Here is a 26,707-nt window from a genome sequence, read left to right as displayed (position 1 = left end):
ATAGATTACGACGGACATGCTCGAGGTCCACCAGTCTGTGAGCTGAGCACCTCCTGAGTCTCCTGAGAAGAAGGGCTGTTGTTGCTTGTTTGTTTTTCTAAGTGAATCGTATTTCACCTGTGCTCAGAGCACCATGTCTGTGCCAGGACTCCTCCGCTGCATCCTCCTGCTCTCCATTGCCGGGATTCTACTCCTCTCAAATTCGTCTGCGAGGAGAATCAGAGGCAAGTGCACTTGGGTCCAATTTTCTAAAAATTCTGACTAATTTTCAGCACAAATGCACATAAGTGCATTCTGGGTAACTCTTGCTAGGTATCCCGAACAGCCAGCATTGATGCTTGTGTAAAATTTTTCCTTTATGTGCAGTAAAGCTATGCCTAAAGCATCAGGTCTCTGGTCGTGCAGGTGCATTTACAGAGTGTGTTGTCAATTTTGCTACCTGCTCTAGGTTTCAGAGTCTGAAAGAAGCATATAATGTGTAAGATGTGCAAAGACCTTAATGCGCAGCTTTGTTTTTATTTTACAAACGTGATAGAAATGGAATAAAAGTCCATTTCTGCTGAGCTAACACATCCTGCATCCAGATGTTTGTGTTGGCTCAAGTGCAAGGCAAAAGCAGAAGAAAAAAGTCTGTAAAAATCTGCCGTGGCTTTAATAGAGCGGTGAGAGTAACGGCGGTGTTCTAAGGTTTATAACAAATGCAGTCATTTTGAGGCGAGGTTTAGAGTAATAAAGAAGAAAATGTACAGACTGAGCCAAGGTTGCTATGTCTAATACACATGAGCATGAAAATGCATGTGTGTGTGTGTGTGTACGCACATGTGCATGCAACTTTTTGGCAAAAATGTTTCTCACGTGTCTGTTTTCTCACATTTCCATGTGCATTTGTGTATCACTAGTTCATGAGGTTCTCAAAAAATGCTTGCGTGTTCGTGTGTGTGCTCTAAAAACGGGTTTGTGTGTACAGTACTTGTGTGTGGTTGTTTGTCCGTACCTCATGAGGTTGTTAAAAGTGTGTGTGTTTATCCTTACTTCAAGAGAATGTGTAAAAATACATGTGTGTGTGTATATATGTGTGTATATGTGTATATTTGATCTCTGCATTATCTCCACCTTCAGTGGTTAATGTTATCTCTGTACCTTGTCTTTGGATTGGGAGGTTGGAGTATGTCCCAGGTGCTGTATTAGAAGTGTGTGTGTGTGCGTGTGTGTGTTTTGTGCGTGTGTCCTCAACTATTTCGAAAACCAGAAAGTCAGTGGAAACATTATGACGATTGAATTTTTCTCTGTGGATTTATCAGAAGTGTCAAAGTGCAAGTGAAGTGTGAGTTTACGGAGGAGACGAAAGAAGAGCTCTTAGAAAAGCAACGGTAACTTTTACGTGTGTTACACGGATGAGTGCAGCTTAAAAGAGAAGGAAAATATGGATTAGAGACCTGGAAAACTTGACAGTGTTAGAGAGAGAGAGAGAGAGAGAGAGAGAGAGAGAGAGAGAGAGAGAGAGAGAGAGAGAGAGAGAGCCTGTGTGTGTGTGTGTGTGTGTGTGTGTGTGTGTGTGTGTGTGTGTGTGTGTGTGTGGTTGATAATGTAAAGAGCTCAGATTTAAAAGTTGAAAGAGGACCTTATGAAGTAAGGATAAACAAATACACACACACACACACACACACACACACACACACACACACACACACACACACACACACACACACACACACATCTAATACAGCACCTGGGACATACAGTACTCCAACCTCCAAATCAAAAGACAAGGTACAGAGATAACATTAACCTTGTATTTACCAAATGTATTTTTACACATTCTCTTGAAGTAAGGACACACACACACACACACACACACACACACACACACACACACACACACACACACACACATTTAACAACCTCATGAGGTATGGATAAACAACCACCACACACAAACCCATTTTTAGAACACACACATGAACACAAGCATTTTTTGAGAACCTCATAAACTAGTGATACCAGTGATATATTTATGGAATGTTTACGGAAATCGATCACCCGAAGCCAAATATGCAGGTTTTCTGTCGAGAATCTTGAATTTGAGGAGAATAAATATATCTTCACTGATTCATAATGAACTGAATAGAATCAGTGAAGACTGTGGTGCATATTAATGTCCTAAAAAGCCCACTAGAGTACAGGAAAAAATTAAATGATCATGGTTTAAAAAAAAAAAAAAAAATGCATAGTTTTGAGAAAAATAATGTTCATGTGTTCAGAAAAAAATACACCAGCACTTGAGGGGGGAAAAAAATTTAAAAAAAGAACAGAAATTATTATTTTTTTAAATAACTGATATTTAATGATTTGGGACAAATTTGAGATTTTTTTTGACAAAATTAGAATCCAAGAAGAAGTGTCAAGCAACAAAGAAACAAAAAAAAATGAAAAATGTTAAGAAAGGAAAATAAGAAATTAAGAATTGTTAGAAAAATGGAGACAAGAGTAATGAACATGAAAAAAAAAAAGAGAGAAAATAAATATTGAAATATTGCAAGGTCACGTACAGTACCGGTGAGTTATACGAGCAGCACTCGTTAAACACAGCACGAGCCAGAATCAGTGTAATGACTGAACGTTTTTCTTGGCCGTCATTCTGAAGCCATTAATGGTGTTAATTGTTGGAAAACGAACAAGTCATCATCGGCACATTTCTGTTTCCCCCCAAAAGGAGGCAGCCAGGTTCAGCTTGTACAGTATATCACACATGCGACAGTGAAACGTTCTCAATCTGTTCGCTTCATTTCTGTTCCCGAGAGTGTTGAACATGGTTTAGAGCCTCCTGACCAGTGATCAGATGTTTTAATAATCAAAAAAATAATCAGTTAATTACAGTCAATCATTAGGATTACCGTGATTATCATCCCGATGCTGATTAGTTTCCACTCTTTTATTTTTTATTGTTCTTTTATTCTCATATACCACAGGAATGTGAGAAACAATTGCAAAATTCCGTTCCTGTTTTGACTTCCGTTACTATAACCAGCCAATCTGCCAAAACTCCTCTGTCATGATGTCAGAAGACATAAGTAAAGTTACAAAGTGATGACACTGGAGAATCCTTCCACAAATTTTCATATCAACTACTGTATCTAAACTAACAAACTTTTAAAGTCAGTGAAATGGTCAGGAACTTTTTGAACACAATATAAATCAGTTTATGGAGAAAAAACTAAAGTGAAAAGCTTTTTATGGATTGACAAGCCAATGAGGTCATATAGATGACTCAATATTCAACTGTAATTTCCTTACAGGTCTGCTGTAAATTCCTAAACCGTCGTTAGGCTGATGTAACAGCTACAGATGTACGTTTTTATTGAAACATGATATTTCCTCGATCTAATAGTTATTCTTTTAAGAATTCTAAAATTCCATCCAATTCCGCATCAGATGTGCACATTGTAGTCCTACACTAGTAACGAAGTTAGGCATATTTATGCCATGAGGACGTCCTACCTGGGTGCATACATTCATTCATTTTCTACCGCTTATCCGAACTTCTCGGGTCACGGGGAGCCTGTGCCTATCTCAGGTGTCATCGGGCATCGAGGCAGGATACACCCTGGACGGAGTGCCAACCCATCGCAGGGCACACACACACTCTCACACACTATGGACAATTTTCCAGAGATGCCAATCAACCTACCATGCATGTCTTTGGACCGGGGGAGGAAACCCCGAGGCACGGGGAGAACATGCCAACTCCACACACACAAAGTGGGGGCGGGAATTGAACCTGGACCCTGGAGGTGTGAGGCAAACGTGCTAACCACTAAGCCACCGTGCCCCCCTGGGTGCATACAGCATTATTAGAAAAGGAGCCAAAAAACATGCACATGCAATGGTATTCATGAGCATGGAGAAATTATGTGGGAGCAACCTACATGAACTAAAATGTTCCACCTTCCAATTTCACAGAATTGATGAAGTACTAAAAAAAAACCCCACGAAAAAAAAGTTTCGATGCATCCATAAAAATAAACATAAACTATAACCATATGTGAAGAAACATTTCAAATGAATTGCCCCAAATCAGCTCTCATCATAGGTCCGATCTCATTATTGTTAAATCTCATTAACTATCTATTGTTAAATATCATTAACACTAACAAACACATTTAAAGAGTGGGAAAGTGTAAAGGAGCATGATCGATGTGACCGATGATCCAGAGTTCCCAAGCTTGTAATGACCTGCTAATTTTAAGACTTTGCTGCAACGCTTTCCCAATACCTGGTACAAGGCCACATTTACATCAGCTTAGGGAAGATATGTTTTGGCCCATTTAGCCCAGTGTAATCAGCCAGGCCTCTGATTGATGGGGGATAGTGGTGGAAAAGCAAAATCTACATTCAACCACCACGGCTTATTGGATTTCGGAAGGGGAAGTGAAAGCGGTTCCAAACATTCTCCTTGTTGCAAATTAGCCTTAGAGATGCTAAGCTCATAGCTGTCAAAGTACTCAGAGGAAAATTGTGAATCAACAGAAGGGTCGCATTCTTCCAGCGTTAGATAACCCATGCAAGAAGACAAGTTTTTTTTTGTGGCCCTGCCAGGTTTTGGGTGGCTCATAATACCGAAGGTCTAATGTGATCGACTCCACACTTCTTGTGGAGGAACCTGTAAAGGACAGAGAGGGTTTCAGAAAGAGAACTTCTATAGGTGACAACTCTTCAAATGCTGGGTAGAACTCGGTTACATACTTTATTCACAAGCTGTCAAAAACGATTCTTTTTACCGTCTAATAAATGAATTAAATAAATGATAGCCCTGTGGTAAAATAAATCACATTTTCTTTGCATAGTTGATCATTTCTTTAGTTCTTTAATACACCGTGGTGTATAAACACAAGCCGATTAATCCGGAACCAATAATAATAATAAATAATCTTTACAACAATGTCCATTTCATTTCAAAACTATGTATGTACATAACTCTGAACAGTTCACTCATAGCCCTGTATGAATGTGTTCTTTTTCTACCATAGTCAGAAGACAGAATATGAAGGTTCGGATCAACGCCACCGGTGACACCATCGTCCTAAAGTTCCTCCGCCCCAACCCTGATATCAAGCTTGAGGGCTACATTCTGGGCTATGGTTCTAGCATGTTCTCCAAGCAGTTCATTCAGCTTCCAGAGAACGGACAACAGTATGAGACAGAGATCGGTATGTCTTAGACCTTACCATGACGTTCATCAAAATAAGCAAGTCAGGAACTGGTTTTTAAGTGTTCACTCTTCACAAGATGAAGGTTAGAAAAAATACCACAAACCACAGAATGGGGATAGTAAGGTTTGTTCAAATAACATGCTGCAAAACCACAAAACCACAATGCATTAGTCTTAAAGGATCTTAGAACAACTGCCTTCTCGCCTCCCAAAGTTCTCTGGAAAATGCTCTGACCAAAACCACAAATGTTAGGAATGGACAGTGTTATTTTTGGAAAAACAGTAAGATAAATTATGTTGCAATAGATCAAGACAACCCACATTTGTTTTCTAGATGACGGTCAGGTGGCCAAATGCATTGCTAAGCTTTTCTTACTGTTGCCCTCCAGATATTTTCTGTAGATCAACAGATATTTCAAAGTTGAACCTATTAATGACATCTGGTTATTTTGCTTAATTATTTGCATCTCATCAGTACAGGGTCAGCTAATGGCCAAAGGATCTATCCCGTGAGTTCCGTCTTGGCCTAGAATTTGTGATTAACAATTTTTTGGCTGTTTTATTTACAGAAAACAGACCAAAAGTTAGGTAACATGTTCTGAATAGTTTTAATGACGAACAATTTTTGCAAATTTCCAGGGGGTTGACATCTTAGAGCATATTAAAGCACTCTTTGTGCTGTTTCGCAAATCTCTTTAGGACCCATTTTTCAACAGTATGTAGCTTTTTCAGTAGCTTTTTCATTATTTATTTACAGTAGTTTTCTGTTCTATGTTTACTCAGCAACATCTATTCTGCCCAGGTCATTAATTGACAAATCCCAAAACGTTAATACGTTCAAAGCTTACAAATCTTCGTTACTTTTATTGTACGAGTGTGGACAAGCACAAGATCCTGCAGGCAGCTCAGGCTACCAGGCCCTGTTCCAGAACATTACATCAGCCTGGTTATCTTTCACCGGTGTTCGGTCGAAGCCTTGTCATGTTTTTTCAGCAAGGGCGTGACCAAACTTGTGGAGGGAAAAAAAGACCTTTAGGACAAACTTCTAAATCACTTTTTAAGAATGGCTTACGTGGAAGAGTTTCTAAAAAATCCTTTACAGTTAGAAGCTTTAGTTTTCTAAAGGGGTGCTACTTGGAGCAGTTAACAGAGAATAGTTGTGTAGAATATTTTGCACAGTTAATAGGTTTAGGTTTTTAAAGGAGGAACATTTTCTGAAAGAAAACCCTAGGGTTGTAGGCTTCCATGTTGAACTTTTAATGAATTAAAGCATCATGGGTACATAAGATGGGGAAGTCGTGGCCTAATGTTTAGAGAGTTTGACTCCTAACCCTAAGGTTGGAGGTTCGAGTCTCGGGCCGGCCACGACTGAGGTGCCCTTGAGCAAGGCACCGAACCTCCCAACTACCTCATAAATGGCTGCCCACTGCTCCGGGTGTGTGTTCACAGTGTGTGTTCACGGTGTGTGTGTTCACTGCTGTGTTTGTGCACTCTGGATTGGTTAAATGCAGAGAACGAATTCTAAGTACAGTATGGGTCACCGTACTTAGCCGTACGTCACTTCACTTCAAGAGTGCCTGGATAAACCGTGGAATGTCTCTTCAGGAAAGATTTTGGATGGTTCATTTGTTTGGATGGTAATTGGTTTTAAGTTTCAATAATGGTTCTGCTTGGAATGACTAGGAGAGTTCTATAGACAAGTTTATGCAGGTTTATTTTTGGAAAAGACATTATTAACATGGTTCACAAGAGTTATTAACATGTTAACATGATTCGAAAAGGTCTGTTCATCCTTAAGAACGTCTTGTAGTCCCACAAGAATTCTTTTGTTAGGCTTCTAAAGGGATTTTATTTGAAATGGTTTCTAAAAGGAACACCTGAAGTAGGTGTAGAACAGTAGGTGCCGTGTGAGCATTCAGTTATATGTGTAGTGCACATGGCCAAAACAGCTAAGGTTTAAAAATTTATATCACACTAACTGGTATTACAGTCAGACCACGATTTGGTTATTATCCAAAAAGTACACATCTCAAAATTCATTGCACTCAATCGGGGGATTGGTCATTTTGCTAGAGTTCTAGGTATTCAAAGTTAATTGAAAAACTTAAATAAAACGGCTTCTCTCCTTTTGCAGTTGCTTGTACATAAATCAAGCTGAGACATAAATCAGCCTGGTTCTTGGCACACATCAGCTCTAGTTCCTGAGCTGCCAAAATGTCTGTTGTTCCACAAGTCTAATGTATATCTGTACTCCCTGAGCACACTTCACTGCATGGGAGGTTTCTTTCCCTGAGAGTCACACTTATAGAAATGCATGGAAGCACTTAGCAGCTTGAATGACTTAAGGACCTGCTTCACTATAAGTAGATATCAAATCTCTTAAGCCATTTGACTGACATCAATGCGGCACTCTTCCTGAATAGTAATACTTCATTTAATCATGTGGAGAGGCTCTCTGGTGTTTGAATGTTTGTTGTTCCCGAAGGATAAGACGTTGTTGCCGTACTGTATGCACTGGTGATGTTTTCCTTCGTGGCTTAAGATTTTACAATAATATCCTAAAATGGTGTTGCACCAAATGGAACTTTATAAAGAAGAACTTAATGCATCCTGACAGTTAAGTCAAGTTAACAATAACACAGCACCAACTGGTATTATGCATCATGCACATCATTCTACACAACAGCTTTTAAATGATTATGTAAAAATTGTTTAGATTTCTTGTCTCTCATACTTAGATGCTGAACCAAAGTACCTAGTTGCTGTCCAGCCAATCAAACCCAATGATGTAAAGAAACAATGCACAGGTAAAGTACCACTGTAGTGATCTGGATGTTTACACTCAGAGTGACAAAAATTACAGTAGATGATGAATTGTTATCTTTACCTGATGTGGTTCATCTAGGTAAAGTCAACCTGGACAAGCCTCTTAACCTGGTGATTGGGACAGTCTCCTCCACCTCAGTGTTGCTGTCCTGGGGGCCATATACAAAGGTGCCTTATGAGGGCAACATCATGAACGATTGCCTGGAAGATGGGTGTGTTACATATGCATATGCTCTCACACACTAAGTAACTGATCTGGGTTCATGATTGCAAAAAAAGTTTGTCATTCATTATAGACAGAGTTAGCAGTCACTGGGCTGGATAAGACTAAATAATGACCAATGCTACCAATCAAATATTATCGTATTTAGCATTATATAATAAATAGCAATTATTTTGTAGTATTTCTGCATGAAATCCTTAAGGGATTCACTAGAAGGACAAGTGATTAAGCCTTAACTCAATGAAACTTGTGTACTGTAAATACAATGTTCATTCATGTTGTGTGTGTCTGTGACCACAATCAGCAAAACATTAGCAAAACCTCAACCCTCAACAGCTAGGTGAAACAATTGGACCAGTTTGGAGGGAAAGAAAAAAGCCTGTAAATTTGTTATACATTCTTTTTGCATGACAAAACGTTGTGATTTATGACGCATGACTTCTCAATTGAGAAGAACGACATTTAGTGGAAAATTATCATGTGGTGTGTGGACCGCTTCCACTGCAGGTGTGTCTTCAGCACGTCTCTCATTCTCAGTTTCTCACATACACTGCTATAGTATTTTTCTTTGGCATAATGGAAAGGGAGAACTGTTGGACCCACTATCGGAAAGCTTGATTCGCACCGATGTGGTGGAGTGGATTTTTTGCATGAGTCCTGCTCTTATTAAAACCTAATGTCGTGCATGTCCTGGCTGCCATTATGCACATTACCAAACACGGGCATGGCGAAAATAGAGCCTCATGAGGCAGAGGAAATCCAATCTGACAGACTCAGCACTTCTACCCAGGCTGTAACTGCACCCAAGCGAGTCAAGTAGTTCTGGAACCAGGAGAACCCACAAGCTGTGTGTTGTTGAAGAGAGCGAGCATCTGTTTTGGAAAGATTTTACATTTTTGCTAGGTTAGCTAGACCTGAATTCAAAGCTTAATGAAAAACAAGTTAAAAAAAACATTGAATAAATAAAAAACATAGTGATATTGTATAAATTTTCATTTCTTTATTTCATCAATGTTTTTCTGGAAGAAAAAAATATGCCTGATGTTAAACCAGTTCTTGATAAATGTACCAAAATAAATGAAGCAGTGACCCTGACAACCCTGTTGTTAACTTTTCCATCTGTTCCTCCTCCTCCTCCTCCTCCTCCTTTATTCACTGTGTGTAAAAATCTGCCTGTAGGTACTACACAATCCGCTACAGAGAAAGGAACAAGAAGTGGATCTATCAGACATGTCCCACCAGTGACACAGTCATCGACAACCTGAAACCAAACACTCACTATGAATTTGGTGTCCGAACCAACAAAGATGACCGCAGCGGCATGTGGAGCAAACCTGTCATCCACAGCACCAACATGGGGGGTATGTACGCTAACCGATCTAACCTGCAACAAGTAATCCCAATCCAGTCCACAAATGGTATTTTAGCTAACCACGACTGTCAAAGTGCCCTGTAATTTACCTCCAGACTTCAGCTTGTCTGATTTATATTGTGTTTAATTTTGGGGGAAAAGTTTTTTTTTTTTGTTACATGTGACATAATCCCATCTAAGGAACCCACAAGAACTGTTTTGACTCAACAAACCACAGCTGATCCTTTAAATGTCGGAAGGAAATCCATAGAAAATACCGAATGACCATGTAGCATGTGTTGCAAATCCAAACCTTCCGAGGCGAAGGCACTCAGCTCTAATCTTCTGCTCTTATCTTCCAGACAAAATCATGCACAATCCCTACAAGCCAAGTCAGACCAAGCCTGAGGTAGGTTCTCGACTTCTCATTCAACTTGAGTGAGGGTTATATCTGTTAAAACATCAGTGTTCATGACTGTTTTAATGGGTGCAAAAGATAAGTATAGATTAAGGAATAATTGATAAGAACTTCAGTGCCTCTGTGCTCAAAGCCATTGCTTTGCTAACCCTAACCCTAACCCTAGGTCCTTATCAATTATTCCTCTCTATGGAGACTCCATAGAGAAATGTTTACTATGTCAACACATTATTCTATACTGTATAATATAGGAAATGAATCATAACCTTCTGACCAATCAGAATCTAGAATTCAATAGCATTGAGATTACTAGATTACAACAATATTTTGAAGCTCAAAACAATGCACAAAAAACATGATCAGGATTTCTTTCATCCGTTTAGAAGCCTGTGATGCCGGGACCACGTACGGTGTTACCACCTCGGCCAGGTAAGTCTCTCGAATTTTATGTTTCTAAACATAGAAGAGCAAATGTTGGTCTATCCATCATTTTAGGGTAATAAGCATTAACATCCATCCATCCATCCATCCATCCATCCATCCATCCATCCATCTATCTAATTAATTCTGTTCTATTAGCTCTGCACAATAGGACCCAGCTAAGATTCTCCCCACTTCACACAAATCCTGCTCTCCCTGGAGCTCCAAAGACATCTTTTGGTAAATTTCCTCTCTAACTCAGTGTCTTCTGAGATTTATTGCATTCATGATTACTGTCTCCTCACTCACACACACACACACACACACACACATAAACCAAAGCACCTTCATTTGTGTCATTCCCCAGTTATGAAACATTGCATTATTTCCTACAGCATCTCCTGTGGTCGAGCAGGAAACTGCACTTGCCCCTGGCTCAAATGAGCCCAAACAACCTCAGCTAACACTGGGTAAAATAGCAAGACTTTTATATTTCCAGTCACACAGCTTTGCACTCAATCTTGCTGCTGGGATGGGGAAGGGAAGCAAGTGTGGGTTGGGGCAGTGACTGAGATTGCCCCACTCCGATTGGCTGCATGTTGGCATGATATGAACCAATGAAGAGCTAGAAAGTCCTGATTCCTTGGAGTGGAGGATTCCTGGTTGGAGTAAGTCTCTTTTTAGATTGCAATGCAGAGGAATGCATACAGGTTTTGCATGCTGTCTTGATTTTGCAAAATGTCCATTCTTGAATGTAAATGGGTTTGAGCACTTCTTCATTCTGTGATCATCATCCATCCAAGATATTAAGCCAAAGCCTGTCATCCGTCTATCCGTCTATCCATCCATCCGACGGTAACGTTTGCCAAAATGCTGCTGAATTTTTATGGAGGTTCAGTGAACTTCATATTACATCCTAATTATACACTGATTCATCTTTCACATTCCACAGAGGACGAATTCTTTATACTGCATTTCAGCTGCTGGTCATGGTTCAGTCTGCATGTGATCCACGCATGCTCATAAACCACTACATTTTCTTCCAGTATCAGATGGGAAAGGCAGTGATCAGGAGGCCATTCATGTCTCCCTCTGTCTCCCAGACTCAGGATAAAACAACAGACTCTCTTTCTCTCTTTTTACTCAAACCAGCTAGCTAATGAGACCATAAGCTAAAAAAAAACACCTGACTAACACAGGATCCAAATGCTTCAGGATAATAAGGAGGGGATGTTGTTTATCTCTAGATATTTGAACACCAGATATTTGCCATCTGGAATTGATGGAGTCCATTTGAACTCAGGTGTAAACTATAGTGACAGGATAGCAGGGTGGGATAGCAAACGAACAAAAAAACTAGTGGTCTCAATAGCCAAAGCTGGTTTGCTCCATTTCTTTTGAAACAGACCCAGACAGCCTTGGTAGAAACGCGTCTTCTCAAGCTGGAGGGAATTCTCTCAATTTGAATTATCTCCTGTCCACTCAACCCCCTCGCCAGACAACCACGGTCTCCCCTCTGACCCCCTCCAAGAGTGACCGACGACATGGCCTCTCCCAAACCAAGGCACCAAGTGCCACTCCCAAGACTTATAGTTCATCTGGTAATTCTGGTAATTAACCTTTAAGTTGGTTTGTTTCTAATACTAATGTTTTAATTACAGGAGTGCAGTCTCGTTCACTTTACAATGTCTACAGAGTTTTTTGCTGTGTTGCACTTTTTATCTAAACTGGATTGGACCAAAACAGGCATCTTCCTTGTTCTTAGATTTACAATTACCCCCAAGTACTTTGTACTTCAGTGCTTTACAGAATGCCCCATGATGGTGACCATCCATCTATTATTGTTTACAATTGAAATAATCTATATCTTCTAATCCTGTGAATTCATCCTCCAAAAAAAAACAGATAAACCCTTCCGAGAGACAGCCAGTAACAATAAAGAGCAGAGGGCTGACCTCACTGCAGTAATCTTCTTGCTGATTTCTTTTTTTGGCAGATAAATGGCCAGCACCCAAGTGACTGTTTGAGAGGTCTACGGTAGCTTGCCAGAACTAATATGTGACCTCACAGCTATTTCTAATCTATTCTCAAGGAGTCTCACTTCACTTCAGTACAGTTCAGTTCACTTCACCATGTCTTGCTTCCACAGAAAATGCACCAAATGCACCTTACTGCGGAAACACATCTACTGTACACCTCAAAATCTGCACTGAAACATTGATCACATCCATGTACCAATGATTTAACCTTCAGCAAAAGCAAAAAATAAGCAATGACGTTATTTATATATCTTAGCTACATAGCAGTATCTAATTCCCAACACTATTTACTAGATATACTTTTAGGACAGATCGTGATCGAGTTCTTTATTAGTGTTTCATAGACTGGAATATGTTAGCTAGCAACAGTTAGCCTAGCTACATTTTTCAAAGGGTGAGACCAATAATATTATTACACTCCTCTCTTTAGCAAGTCTAGCTTGTTTGAATTTTTGACTGAATTCTTGATTTGTCACTTAAAGACCCTACAACAAAGTATTTCTTTTCTAGAGGCTAAGAACCTCCAGAAAACAGGTTCTACTTGGTACTCATTCTGATAGAAACTCTTTGTTAAATGGTTCTATTTAGAAGCATTAACGGTTTTCGTGGTCGGACAAGCAAATTGTTTGACCTAGATGTTGCCAGATCTTTTCCTTTCATACCTTCTTTACACACAGTAACCAGAGGTGCTGTTGTATTTTTTTATCCAGGTAAAAACATTCTGAGAGACCCGATCTTGTCAGTTCCACCCAAACCCTTCGATTCAGTCGTAGCAGTGAGCACCAGGAACCGAACGGCTGTGGGCAGAAGTCCTTTCTATCCCTTCTATAACGGCATGCGGCCATCTTCTTTCCCCAGGGCCAACGATTCATCCAGAAGATATGGGGGTAAAGGAACCACTCTAACTCCTTTTTACCATATTAATGTCTTACACCTTCTTTTCAGTTTCACTCTCTTGGTCTCTCTAGCTTTAGCATTCTTTCAGACCCGAACTATTTTTCTCATTGACTCGAGTGGCTGGATGATGTCCAAAAGCAGCAAGCCCCACACACCTGTGCACATTTTGGCAACATTTTGCTCCCAGACCCCAGTTAAAGCTGTGATACTCAATCCTGGGATGCATGATTTGGTCTTTGACCTTTAAAAAAAATAAAATGGTGCCGTGTGTGTGTGTGTGTTTGTTTGTGTGTATAGCATCAGCTGAGGAAGCATGAATGCCTTTTGCTTCAGACCTAGAATGAGTGCAAGTACATGTTTATTGGTACGCTTTGATACTGATACTGATACCGAAGTGAGTAACCTCTTAGTATTACAGATTGGAACATCATGGGACATTTTATTTAGCTCTATGTGCATTTCCCTGGTTTATATGGTGGCCATGAAAAATGCACCAAACACATGTTCTTGCTCTTAGGTCAATCTTCATCAGGTTAGCTAGTAGATGTTATACGGAGTGCACTGGCAGGGTTCAGGACTTAGCTCGGATCGTTTTCTTTATAGTTTTTTTTGGTAGTGTCTTATAAACCCTTGTCATCAATGACAAATACAACTGATTGTCAAGAACTTGACTAAGAGCTGCTATTTTTACACACCTAGCATCATCTGCAGACATTTTTATCTCACCCAGAGTAACTCCACACTTAGTGATGAACTTCTTGTGCTGAAATTAATGTTTTATAAGGTATCTGAATTGTCTGAAGATGCTTTGCTTCCTCCTCTTGATGTTATGCATAGAACACTTTAACTTTAACTTTCATTACATCCAGATCGCTGTCGTTTCCTGTTATTTGTTCATTAGCATGGAGTCATACACTCAGGCTCATGTCACATAGAGCAACAAATAAATCAGCACCAGTATCGGTATCATGTGTATTCCTACTAGTTATCGTAATGAAGCCATCTTGAGTTGAATGAAGTGAATGAGGGGAAACATTAAACCAGGGTAGTAATGTGAAAAGCTGGAAGTGATGAATGCTGCCTCTGAGCCAATTTATTTTTTTCTCGATGCAACATGTGGTGCGTGTGAAGACCAGCAGTCACGCTTGCCTATTCCCTGACAATTTTACACAGAGGGCAAGTGTGTTTGATTTAGACTGATGGGTACTGCCTGCCCGCCATCTGTACCATTCCTTTTCTCTCCAGTTATTTAAGTCCTTAAATGCAGGGTCTCCGATTTTTGAAAGCCTTTTGAAATCACCAAACAAACACACCCCTAATCCAAATGGGTCCCACCCCTGTATCGATAGCTCCACCCAAATGTGTCTTTATCATAGCTGAAGGGAAGAACAATACGATTGCAGATAAACAAACAAGCAAAAATGACACACAAGCATAATCATGCAAAGGACAAAGGCATATATTAGTTCTGTGCAACAAAGCAAAAACCGCTTTCTGCTAATGTCACACATGTACTGAACACTCTCTCCGCCGCATATTGACAAGCCCCGCCACTTTCTGCTCATTGACAACACGTTTGTTTTGATTTTTGTTTTGATTTTTGTTTATTATTCGGCCCGTCTTCTAAAGCATTTCTCAAAAATCGCAGACCCTGCCTTTAAGTCCTACGCTCCAATCTCAGTCCCCTTTGGTTGCTCATGCTAACAAGAGTTCTGCCCCAAGACCCAGTGTTTTTGTGCTGTTTCTGCATAACATCCCTTCTTTTCCCAACAGTGAACGGACAGCATCATAAAGGATTGTCTTTCCCCAAACCAGTCATGTGGTCCAGAGCCAGAATGGGTAAAATGAGCCGACCCCGTGCCCCTGTGTTTTGTCAGCCACCATTAACCCGCATTTCTCCATGCTGGTGTCTTTACCCATCTCTGTCCATTCAAATGTTTTAAGCCCATTTGCTCGGCAGCCTTTCATTGCCTTATATGTCCTTGACTCGATGTTGGTGTTTTTTTTTTTCTCGCAAGCTTCAGATGCAAATGCTTCATGGTGTTTCTGTTGTTGTGGCCATTGTAAAGCTACCATGTGATGCTCTGTCCCATGGATTCTAATCCTTTAAGGAATTAGCAATAATGGCCACTGGATTTTCTTGGGCATAGGCGCCAGCTCTGTGGATGCTCTGTGATATTTAAGGTTTCATTCAATTTTGGTCTATTTAAACACTAATGTTACATTGAGTGTGTGAGTGTACTACTGTATCTCACCTACGATTAAAAGCTTTAAAGCCTGAGTCTCAAACCACATGGTAGCAACTTATGGTAAAATAATGCTATTTTTCTCGGGCAGTGCGCAATTATAAACGTACCATGCTGTGCATACTTCCTGTGCGTTGTTTATGAAGTTGTACATTGTTCCCAGAACTGAGCATCCCAAACGAATTTCAGATGTTGGCGCCTATGCATGGGTTTTGTTTTAGCAACTATGCTGGGAATTCTGTGCTCTGAAAAAACGTAAGGTTCTTCATGCTGTTTTTTTTCCTCGAATATACCGTATGCATGTGTAGCTGCATGACTACCATGTGGTGTTCATGAGCTTCAATATGTTGTGTATCGTCTTGCTCTACTGTGTAATATCGTAATCTGTTTCAATCAAAGACTGGTTGTTCGTTCCAGGGATTTAGTTAGATAGATAAATATCGCTCCAGTTACATGGGAGTGGTCAAATACCTGGCAGATCACTTTACATGGGATTTCACTTCACAATAAAACATGAAATTTAATATCTCGTGACATTTAGACTGAATGTAACACAGTACTGATTCATGAATTAATCTTCTATAAGACTCTCTCTTGGTGTTAGGTACAGTAGGAATAAACCTCGGATCTTATACCAGTTCATCACAGGGCATCATGAGCACACACATTCATACCTAGGGGTGTAATTGCATGCATCCAATTCAATGACATGTTCTGGAACACATGTTGAACCTGTGACTTCTGAGTTATACCCTAGGAAAGCAAACAGCAAATGGAGTTTATGGTAGAACTGAAAAAAAAAATCAAGTGAGAATCATATGTCAGTGTTTTCTGCATTTTCCAAAGGACATTTTCAAATCGATCCAATTCGGTGGTCAAAAAAGGAGGTAAAGAAAATTCACCTATATAAGTGAGGTTTAGACTATTTTACTAAAAGAATTTCAGGTTTCTGTGGTTTGTCATGGTGAGACCAGTCACTCTGCTGAGAAACATTCTACATTAAAGGCCCAGACAGATTCGTTTGCAATTCATCCTGGTCGCCCTCAATTTATCACCAGATGCATGATACCCACACGCGTCTGTCCAAAACCATCGGGCCGGCTCTTCGGCGTGCCCCAGCTGAGTCTTTGGAAAATACTGGCGTCAGCTGGTCTTCAGCTTTATTTTAGGAAAATGAAGTTTTAGCTTGATTTGTGCCCAATTTTTTTTTTTTGCACCCTTTTTTATTTTCTTCTTGCCACAAGATGCTAGGAGCTGGACTCTGTTAAAGAGCAAGTGATTTTATTGCAGCTTCTGAAACAGATTGAACAAATTTTCCACGCTAGAGTCCATTACATCAAGCCAGTTTGCTTTAGGCTTTATTTTCCTCATACGCTACATTGGAGGAACAGAAAAAAGGGAAAATTTCTGCTAAACCAACAGTATTTAGGTTTCATTTGGAATTAAAGTCTGTCAGTCTTTTTTCCCCTTAAATCTAATTTACCGTTGTTTAACATTTGTTTAATTTTCAGCTTGTCTCATTTATTTGACAAGTTCTGCAAGATCAATTATGCAAAGTCAAACACCACCTGACGTTTTCTGTTCAAATGAGACGTTTCGACGCTACGACGGTTCAACTCTGACTAGTCATAGCAGATTGAGAAAACAAAGCATTGTGAACTTTTGAAACTTAAAGACTGTTCAAAAGAGTTTCCAGACCCGATTGTTCTGCATGAAAACATTTTGCTGTTGCTCTTCTATTACGAATTATTTGATTGATGACATACATTTTAAACCTTTAAATCATCACAAGTTAGTTGATTCTCTAAAAGAGTTGGATCGATTCCTCTGAGTTTTAAATATCCGACTTGGAATATAAATATCCGAAAAAATCCAACTTGCATAGGTTTCAAGAAAATGCATTACATTTTAACATCTGCTTTTAAAATCTACTTTAAAATTGATGATCAAGTTCAGTGTAAAAACATCTAATCTAAACCTTCTCGTCTAAACACCTGAAGCGGCATTCGTCTCAGAAACATAACCCGAATCAGTCGCTATGAAACGATATCAACATCAAATGCACCGAGACTTTGTTCATTAACTATAACATTAGTGTTGCGTTTCTCCAGTCCGTAATTTCATTTTGTTCCACAACGCTGTTGGATTCTGATTGGTCGCAAGCAGGGGCGGTTCTAGAGGCGGGGCCACAGGGGCCCTTGCCCCTGCTGAAATCTGATTGGCCCTTGTTCCATCAATCGTCGACGAGAAGAGCAACTGGAGAATTTTTCACAACGATCACAGATGCAATTCCACCCCAAACAATTGGCGGCACTCGAGCGTTTGAAAAAGGAATGACTGCCGAAATGTATTTGCCTCACCGTACTGAATAAATTATTTTGTGTGCCCTGTACTTGGCCCCTGAATGTAACATGTGGCCCCTTAATGGCCCCTGTTACAGAAAAATCCTAGAACCGCCACTGGTCGCAATACATTATTGTATCTATAGCAACAGCTCATTCAGAGAGACTTGTACGCCATGACACGGATTCACATACACGTGTAATTGTGTTTTTTTTTTTTATTGTTTTTATTTTTTCATTGTGGAGGTAAAATAGAAATGCAGGAAATCCAAACCTGTTAATGTAATGTATGATTTAGGAAAGATTTAGCACATACCTGGATCTGGAACAACTATCTTCTGTGTTGCCATTCAAAATGTTATGTTTTTCTTTTGTTATACTGTTAACGGCTTGGTTTTGTTCTTCAGGTTCTCCTGCTCGACCTTCTTTCCCCATCAATAAAAAGCCCAACCTGGTTGGCAATCCCAGTGGAATCGGTGAGGGTTTTGCCACTGGTTAACATTTCACTTTTTAATATCATCTTACTGATTTTTTTAACATCTAATCGCTGGATATGAACGCCGCTCAAATCGTTATTCTAAAACGGATAGTAAGTACCAAAAGTACCAAAAGTAAAGACGTACAAGTTATATATCATTATAGAGGTGATAATCTCATTTTCACTCTAGCTATCCCTGTAAAACAAAGCACTGCACTACGTATCCGATCCTTTAAAATACTGTTTAATAATAAAATAGTATTTAGCTCTGCAGAAATTTAGCTCTGGCACCCTTAATGGAAAATAAACAGAAGTCTTAAATTAATTAAAACACTAGGTATAATTATTAGTAATTCTTGCTGGCTTGAATAATTCATATAATTATTCAAATTCTTGCTGGCTTAGTGGTTAGCATGTTCGCCTCACACCTCCAGGGTTGGGGGTTTGTAGTGGTCCGTAGTGTGTGTGTGTGTGTGTGAGTGAATGAGAGAGTGTGTGTGCCCTGCGATGAGTTGGCACTCCGTCCAGGGTGTATCCTGCCTTGATGCCCGATGACGCCTGAGAGCTCCCTGTGACCCGAGAAGTTCGGATAAGCGGTAGAAAATGAATGAATGAATGAATGAATGAATTTCTTGCTGTACTTTTTGTGAATTTGTGATATCTTCACAGGAGGTTAACTATATTAAAATGGAGAAATTCTGAATTTTATTGTTACAGGAAACATACCATTTGATCTAATTTCTGTTATAATATTGTTAAAGTCATAAACAATATTATTTAATTTTTTTATTACCAGACAAGTCGATTGACCTGCAGCAGGACAAATCATCTATCCTGAAGCCAAAAGTGCCCGTTGTGACCGCCAAACCAGTCAAACCAAGAACAACTGCTTCTCCAGTGACAGGTTAAAAAAAGAAGAATAGTATAAGAAAGTTGTTTGTCGTGTTATATGTATAATTTAGTGACTTTTTGATTTTAATTCATCACATGATTTCACAGCAACTCAGTTTGAAACATGGGAGAACTCGTCTTCCTTCAGTTCCGTTCCAGCATCCAAAATCGACGCCCTGGGCAAAGAGCGATTCATTGGTAAAGAAATGTTTCTGTATTGATAAATAAGATCTAGAAGGTTTGTGCTTGGAGATTTGAACCAGGTGTTTGTTGTTGCAGCTCCTCACGTGGTATATAAAACAGATAAGAAACCCGATGAACCGTGCTCCATCACTACATCACTGAGCTACTTCCCAGCAGAAGAAGGAGGGGAAACCACAGTGACCGGTCCTCCTCGTACAGCTCCATCTAACCTTACCGTGGTCACAGTGGAAGGTTGTCCATCATTTGTTATTCTTGACTGGGATAAAACCGACAACGAAACCACAGGTAAGTGGTCAGAAACGTTTCCCCATCATTTATAAAGAATGGGTATCGTGTTTCGAAGTCGACTACATGATCATAAAAGTAAAACGTCAAGAGAAGTTGATATTATAAAAACCTGACAATGTTCTACTGCTCTCCTGAGGGATTGATCAGTTCTTTGTCCCTTCATTCGTTTATCCAAGAACTGATGAGTCTCCTTGAAAAATAACTCCTAGGATTAGTCACGGCTGCTGAAAACTTTTGCTGTGATTTTTTTTTTTTTTTTTTTTGCTTTAAAATTGAATTGGGGGTTGTGTGGAATTTTTTTAATGATTTATGTACTTTTTTAAATGAACGTGTTTAATAGAGTCAAGTAATGAAGGCGTTTTTATCGTGTTTGTTGACAGAGTATGAAGTCATCTCCACCACAAAAGGACCTGAAGGAGAAAAGGTCTCCATCCTGACCACCAACCAAACACACACAGCTGTGGAGAACCTCAAACCTGAGTCCAGGTATGCTTATGACACACACACACACACACACACATACACACACACACACGGAAAATAATACCTTAAACACTAGGCTAAGGAATGCAGAGTTATGAGCAATATGAGCAATAATGAGACTGAACACAGTGCTGAGAGAGTGTTAAGAAAGTCTCCATAAAACCTGGGACTTGGTGTGTATGTATGTATGTGTGTGTGTGTGTGTGTGTGTGTGTGTGTGTGTGTGTGTGTGTGTGTGTGTGTGTGTGTGTGTGTGGAGATCATTTCACACATGGAGGATCTATTAAAGTGGCCTCACCATCTGCAGAGTACGTGGATCAAGTATCACAGTTTAGTGGATAGAGAGTAAGACCAGCTCATTTCACTGAGATTATAAAATATATCCAGTTTAGTAAGAGCAGATCAAGTGAACTTACAATTCTTGAGATAAAATGCTTGGACATAAGCAGGGCATATACATTTACACATTCCATTTGCTAATCTATTACTCCTCATTACATTTCTTTTCACCTTACCACATAGTTATGAGTTCAAAGTGAAGCCAAAGAACGAACTGGGTGAGGGGCCACCCAGCGAACCAGTGACCTTTAACACAGAATCAGGTATGTGTATTAAACTAGGCAAAAATGCACTGCTTACTACGGTGGCCGAGAAGTGCAAAACACATTGACAAATCCAAAAACACATTAACAAATCCGAGAACAAATTAACAAATCTGTAAACACATTCACAAATCCGAAAACACATTCACAAATCCGAAAACAAATTAAAAAATCCGAAAACACATTCACAAATCCGAAAACACATTAACAAATCCGAAAACACAACGACAAGTCAGAAAATCGAATAACGATATTCAAACTGAACAAGCGCTTAATTGCATTACAAGAGGAAATATCCAGCCACCAACACGGCACACTCACAGCCCAACTTTTTTTGGGTTAACCCTTGTATGGGGTTCGTATATTTGTTACTCAGCCAGTGTTCGTGGGTCTGGTGGACCCGCTGCATTTTTGGGTTTTTAATTCAACACAATCAAAAATTCTACATTCATTTAAGTTAAAAGTAAATACAGATGTTTACTTCATCCCAATTACAAGCAATATAAACAGCATATATGGTTAATATTTGCCCTTTACCTTTATTACCTTATGTTTTTTAATTAAAGTGCGTTTTTTTGTTGTTTTTTAATAAAATGTAATTAAAAAAAAAGAAAATCAAATTTAAACAAGTTATGAGTGGAAAAAAAAATCAACAAATTTACAAGGAAGAAACGTTTTTCAAAACTATCGACATTTATGAATATGGGTCCCACAGACCCGAACAACATACAAGGGTTAAATGGGTGTGTAAAATAAAAAACAAAACATAAAGCCATAGCAAACACATTAAGACGATATGAAAGCTAGATCGTTTATGATATAACATAGGGTTAGGGTTAGTATATTGTGTTACGTTATGCTACAATAGGTATGTGTTACATTATGTTAGCTTGCAATACAATATGTTTCATTGAGCTAGCGAAATTATGGCAACCACACAGAACTCTAGCTCTCGGTTCTGCAAAAAAAAAGGAATTAGGGAGGAGAGGTAATGGATGAGAAGAAATATCAGTGCCAGCTAGAGACCAAAAGGCAGGCATAAACAGTAATTGGGTGTGCCTTTGTGAAATGGGATGTTGAAAGAGACTTCATCAAGACGGGAGTCATTTTTAACCTTCAGCCATTCCTGCAACTGAATCATTGTCTCCTAAAGCTTCATAAAGCTCACCAGACTTGTCCATGCCAGTGGAACTGTTCTCAGCAGAGAGATTCAAAGATTATTTGGAAGGAAAAAAAAATACGCTGCTTTATGGTAGATGGAATTTATTTTAGTTTAATACCTGAGGCACACTGCCCACCTCTGCTTAGCCAACATAGAGCTGGAACGGTAGTCTTGCTAACTTTCCTATCGCCCACACATCATTTTGATGGCTTCTTCTACACGGTCGCTTTCAAACGAACCAATGATTGCAAATATCTCATCTATTTTTCTTTCTTTCTTTCTTTTTTTTGTGTCCTGCAGCGGATCCCAGAGTGAGTGAGTACGTTTCAGGTAAGTCTCTGGAGCACAATTTAATGTGAAGAGAGATTGAGAGAGAACAGAATACGTTTCAAACGTCTCTGGAAACTCGCTTCAAACAAAAACACATTCTTCCTTTAAAACGTGTCTCTTATCCAGGCAAAACATTTGAAAGCATGTGAGAACTGCATTTTGCCCTCATCTAACCTGAAAAAGGTCTGATTCTAGAACAAAAAAAACAAAAAAAATCCCCACTCTCACATGCCAAAGAACCCACATGACAACACGAGACCTTTCTCCAGAACATAAAGACTCAAGTGTAGAAATGAAAGCACACACAGTAGCTTCCACTGTGAAAGACATTCTTCTAGAGAACTCAGGGTTCTAGAACACAGAGGTTTGGGTTAGGGTTAGTTTATTGAATAATGGTATGCATAATTTGCAAAAACTCTTCTAATTCTAACTCATTAATTAACTTGCTTAATAGAACTTGCAGTTTGTACTGAAACACCACTCTAGAACCCAAGATTCTCCACTCTAAAGACTGCTTTACTAAATAGATTGTTTGTAGTACCTTGTAGCGGTAACTGAATAACAAACAGTTTTCAGGGGTTCTTTAACATTTTTAGTGAAGAAAGCAGGGTTTAAGGGTGTAGAACCATTGACAAATGTTTTTTTTTTCTTCTTTGAATTAAATGAAATTAAATATAGTAGCAGTACAAGTGAACAGAATGCAGTCAAATGATCGGTTCTTTCTGTAACCGTCTCAGGCAAGGACGCCATCTGGACGCAGTTCCCATTTAAGACAGACGCGTACTCAGAGTGCAACGGCAAGCAGTATGTTAAGAGAACATGGTATCGCAAGTTTGTCGGCATCCAGCTCTGCAACTCACTTCGATATAAGATCTACCTGAGCGACTCTCTGAACGGTCAGTTCTCCAAAAATAGTTTCTAAGATATTTATATTAGGAGAGTCCAACACTAAATGTGAATATCTCTGTCTGGGGTTTTACGGTGTGTCAGGGATTAGTTCCAAATCTAATTTGATCCAGCTGGCAAAAATGATTTAATTAAAGTATTAGATTATTGTTGGATATAAAATCTTCAAGGTGATAGATTTTCCAGGAACAGGGTTGAGGCGGAACTCTGCTGACAGGTAGATCTAAAGATCAGGGTTATAATAGACTTTTGGCGGAAGAAGACTGAAACTGAACTCTGGAGGATTAAACATAGTTTCTGGGTGTAATAGATAAATAAATAAACTCCAGGACCAGTACCGCAGAAACATGCTTGTTAAATTTGCAACTTGAAGATTGACAGGAACAACATGCTAAAATGTATGGACTCTAGTCAAGCTGTAGCTAACAGCTCGCAATCTACTGTACATTCAGGTAAATTCTACAATATTGGGGACCAGACAGGCCACGGAGAGGACCACTGTCAGTTTGTAGACTCCTTCCTGGATGGAAGGACTGGGACACAGCTGCCTGCAGACCAGCTGGAGCCTCGACCAGGTACAAACATCTTGTAACAGCATCTGAGCAAATCCGACAACTTGATGCACAAGTGTAAATTTTAAAATCTTAGACATTTAAAAATATAAGAATTTCAGGTCAATCTTGATGTGTTTAAATTTGTATACGTCGAGGTCATGGAAACCATCCTGTACCCAATCGGTACCTGAAGTGAAAAAGTGAAGCTGGAAACATAGCATTAAAAATGCTAAAGTTTTTATTAGACAATTCTAAAGTTGTGTTTGTATTTAAACAACTAAATATGCTTGCTAAGATATTTGATCTGTACAATGTTTTTTTTATATATATATATATTCAACCAACACTCTCAATCTCAAATCACCTCTCACTCAAATAGCGATAAGCTATATCTTCAGTTCATAACATCTTATTCTACCTACAACAGAGAACCCGGTCAGCTAAGTTGTTATGGAATATCGCCACAAATGCCAGTTCTCTGTCTAAACTTGATGGATAGCTGCTGACGTTACACTGTTTGGCGAATTGGAAGAGAGCTTGCGTGGGTGCAAAATTCCTGGAAATAAGACCAACTTATAGGCCAATGTAAATAATTTCGCACAAGATCCTGAAAGTCACCATTACTCACAAATTTATGTCTGTCACAGATGAGTAATTTAAGGCCAAAAGATGCCAAGTCTATAAAGCTGGGTTCTCAGTGTTCAGTAAGAGAAAGTTTGTCATCTAGTGGTCACGATGCTTGACTCGTCCTCTTGACATGACAATAAAAATTACATCATTTGCTGCGCTACTATACAAGACAATGCAGATGCACACTGTGCGATTATACAAAATTAAATGTCAGTGATGTCATTAGGCATCGCTGTAATGTTGAAGAGTATAGAACGGGAACATAGAAGCCTTTATTATCGCCACATATACATTACAGCACATACTCCAACTGAGGAGGTTGGGGTCAGAGTGCAGGGGCAGCTATGATACAGTGCCCCTTGAGCAGGGAGGGTTGAGGGCCTTGCTCAAGGGCCCAGCAGTGGCAGCTTGGCTGGGCTGGGCCTTGAACCCAGATCCTCGGATCAACAAACCAGAGCCTTAACCAGTTGAGCCGCCACTGCCCGTCGGCACCACTGCCCGTCGGCACCACTGCCCGTCGGCACCACTGCCCGTCGGCACCACTGCCCGTCGGCACCACTGCCCGTCGGCAGTTCAGTTAGTCCTGCTGCCAGTGTTGTTGGTCCTGATCCCATTGTTCAGTTAGTTTTGCCACCACAGATTAATTTTGCTGCCACAGATGAGTTTGTTCTGCTGCCACAGTTCAGTTAGTCCTACGGTCACTGTTCAGTTAGTCCTGATGACAAGTTATTTCTGCTCCTCTTCATTGAACTCATAATATATCCTTTGTTTTTCTCTTTCTCAGGTTTTTTCAGAGCTGTGAGGCAAGAACCAGTTCACTTCGGCCAAATCGGAGGCAATTCCCACATCACTTATGTAGCATGGTACGAGTGCGGTACACCAATCCCTGGAAAGTGGTAGAAGCCCAAAACAGGTCTTAAAGGGAGAGAAGTGACTTTTATTGGCTGAGATGGTCACATGCTGGTTATTTTTCACCAATGTCTTGGTGGTGTGTGATACCTCAACCTCCAGCACCAAAGTCCAAAACATGTATAAAGGTGTACATTGTTGAAGAGTCAGGGACTTATTAGCAGGTTTGTGTTGTATATGAACAAATCGTGCCTCGCTGATTTATTTATCATTATTAAACAACAAGCTAGGGGGAAAAAATACAACAAAAAATGGAACAAAGAACTATATTAAAAATTACGTCAACTACATGTAAGTCATGGATGTTTTGAAATAGGATTTTAGTTAAAATATTGGGAAGCTGGCTCCCTAAAAGTATTTTGGTATTTTGTGTATTATTATTATTATTATTATTATTATTATTATTATTATTATTATTGTGTAAAGTTTGCGGTGCCTTGTTTCTGAGTGAAAAACACAGTGTTCTTCATTCAGATGAAACCAGTGAGAGATTTTCCATACTCATTAGATTCACCCATCCATCCATCCATCCATCTATTCATTCATTGATTCTTCACCCTATTCATTCATTCATTCATTCATTCACTCCCATGTTACATTCATTTATCACGACTTTCTTCCTATGCCCTTGGTATACTGGGGGACTCCAGACTGTAAAGACCTTACACTTGCAATTTGCACAACAACAAAAAAAAAACTATTTATATGTATATGAAGAGAATATTTTTTCATTAAACATATTAAACAAAAAGGGATTTCCTCGTGCTTTTGAACTGCGAAGTAACGTCTCTATCAGTGCAAAGGCCATCAAATGGGTTTGAGGCCAATGAAAGCAACAGAAACTGTTTTTCATGGCTCGCAGTGACAAGTACAGCATGTTTTGTACAGTAAACTCTTCTACCCAGCAAAAGGTCACTTAAAAGTGTATATATATATATATATATATATATATATATATATATATATATATATATATATATATATATATATATATATAAAGAAAAAAAACACGAAGTTGTAAAGGATGAAATTACATTGTTGGTTTGAATGCAACGTTCCAGTGTATTATTATTCAGTAATAAAAACCGGAACATTTGTTCCAGTTTTTTTTTTTTTTTAATAAAAAAAGAAAACTTTACTGATAATTGGTTCTGTTTTATTCGCTCGGTGTACTGCACACATTTTGAAAGATTGCTTGAAGGATAACAGTTAAAGTCCAGGCATCTCGAGGAATTTCAGCCTTCCCAACTCTCCTACAATGTTGTAGCCTGCGTATTAGACAACGCAACCTAAATGCAC

At 39.3% G+C, this 26,707-nt stretch overlaps 1 protein-coding gene across 13 annotated transcripts; it reads left to right on the top strand.

The window, feature by feature from the left end:
• On the top strand, nucleotides 1-26,373 carry abi3bpb (ABI family, member 3 (NESH) binding protein b). 13 transcript variants are annotated; one of them, XM_027168754.2, is made up of 22 exons: nucleotides 1-224; nucleotides 5,028-5,207; nucleotides 7,948-8,016; nucleotides 8,115-8,247; nucleotides 9,438-9,619; nucleotides 9,972-10,018; nucleotides 10,411-10,456; nucleotides 10,607-10,687; nucleotides 10,843-10,917; nucleotides 11,854-12,048; nucleotides 13,197-13,373; nucleotides 15,157-15,222; nucleotides 18,379-18,447; nucleotides 19,246-19,353; nucleotides 19,449-19,538; nucleotides 19,620-19,829; nucleotides 20,213-20,318; nucleotides 20,838-20,917; nucleotides 22,380-22,409; nucleotides 23,147-23,305; nucleotides 23,768-23,890; nucleotides 25,284-26,373. In XM_027168754.2, exons 1-22 carry the CDS (start codon nucleotides 134-136, stop codon nucleotides 25,397-25,399), a joined length of 2,433 nt encoding a protein of 810 aa, XP_027024555.2. In that variant the 5' UTR covers nucleotides 1-133; the 3' UTR covers nucleotides 25,400-26,373. The 13 variants fall into 13 exon arrangements, with proteins under 13 accessions (XP_027024555.2, XP_047656688.1, XP_027024557.2 ...); XM_047800732.1 differs by having other exon boundaries at nucleotides 11,854-12,057; XM_027168756.2 differs by lacking the exon at nucleotides 10,843-10,917 and having other exon boundaries at nucleotides 11,854-12,057.
• Nucleotides 26,374-26,707: the final 334 nt, after the last annotated feature.

The sequence above is a fragment of the Tachysurus fulvidraco genome, chromosome 1, assembly GCF_022655615.1.
Source record: "Tachysurus fulvidraco isolate hzauxx_2018 chromosome 1, HZAU_PFXX_2.0, whole genome shotgun sequence".
In the NCBI taxonomy this organism is placed as follows: domain Eukaryota; kingdom Metazoa; phylum Chordata; class Actinopteri; order Siluriformes; family Bagridae; genus Tachysurus; species Tachysurus fulvidraco.
The sequence above is the reverse complement of the archived record's forward strand: the minus strand, read 5'-3'. Positions and strand labels throughout refer to the sequence as shown.

Bases quoted from the DNA above. Each gene is read 5' to 3' on its own strand.
- abi3bpb (XM_047800732.1), top strand. From the start codon at position 134: ATGTCTGTGCCAGGACTCCTCCGCTGCATCCTCCTGCTCTCCATTGCC. The intron at 225-5,027 runs GCAAGTGCACTT...TTTCTACCATAG, and splicing joins GTCTGCGAGGAGAATCAGAG to TCAGAAGACAGAATATGAAG. The intron at 10,019-10,410 runs GTAGGTTCTCGA...TCATCCGTTTAG, and splicing joins CAAGTCAGACCAAGCCTGAG to AAGCCTGTGATGCCGGGACC.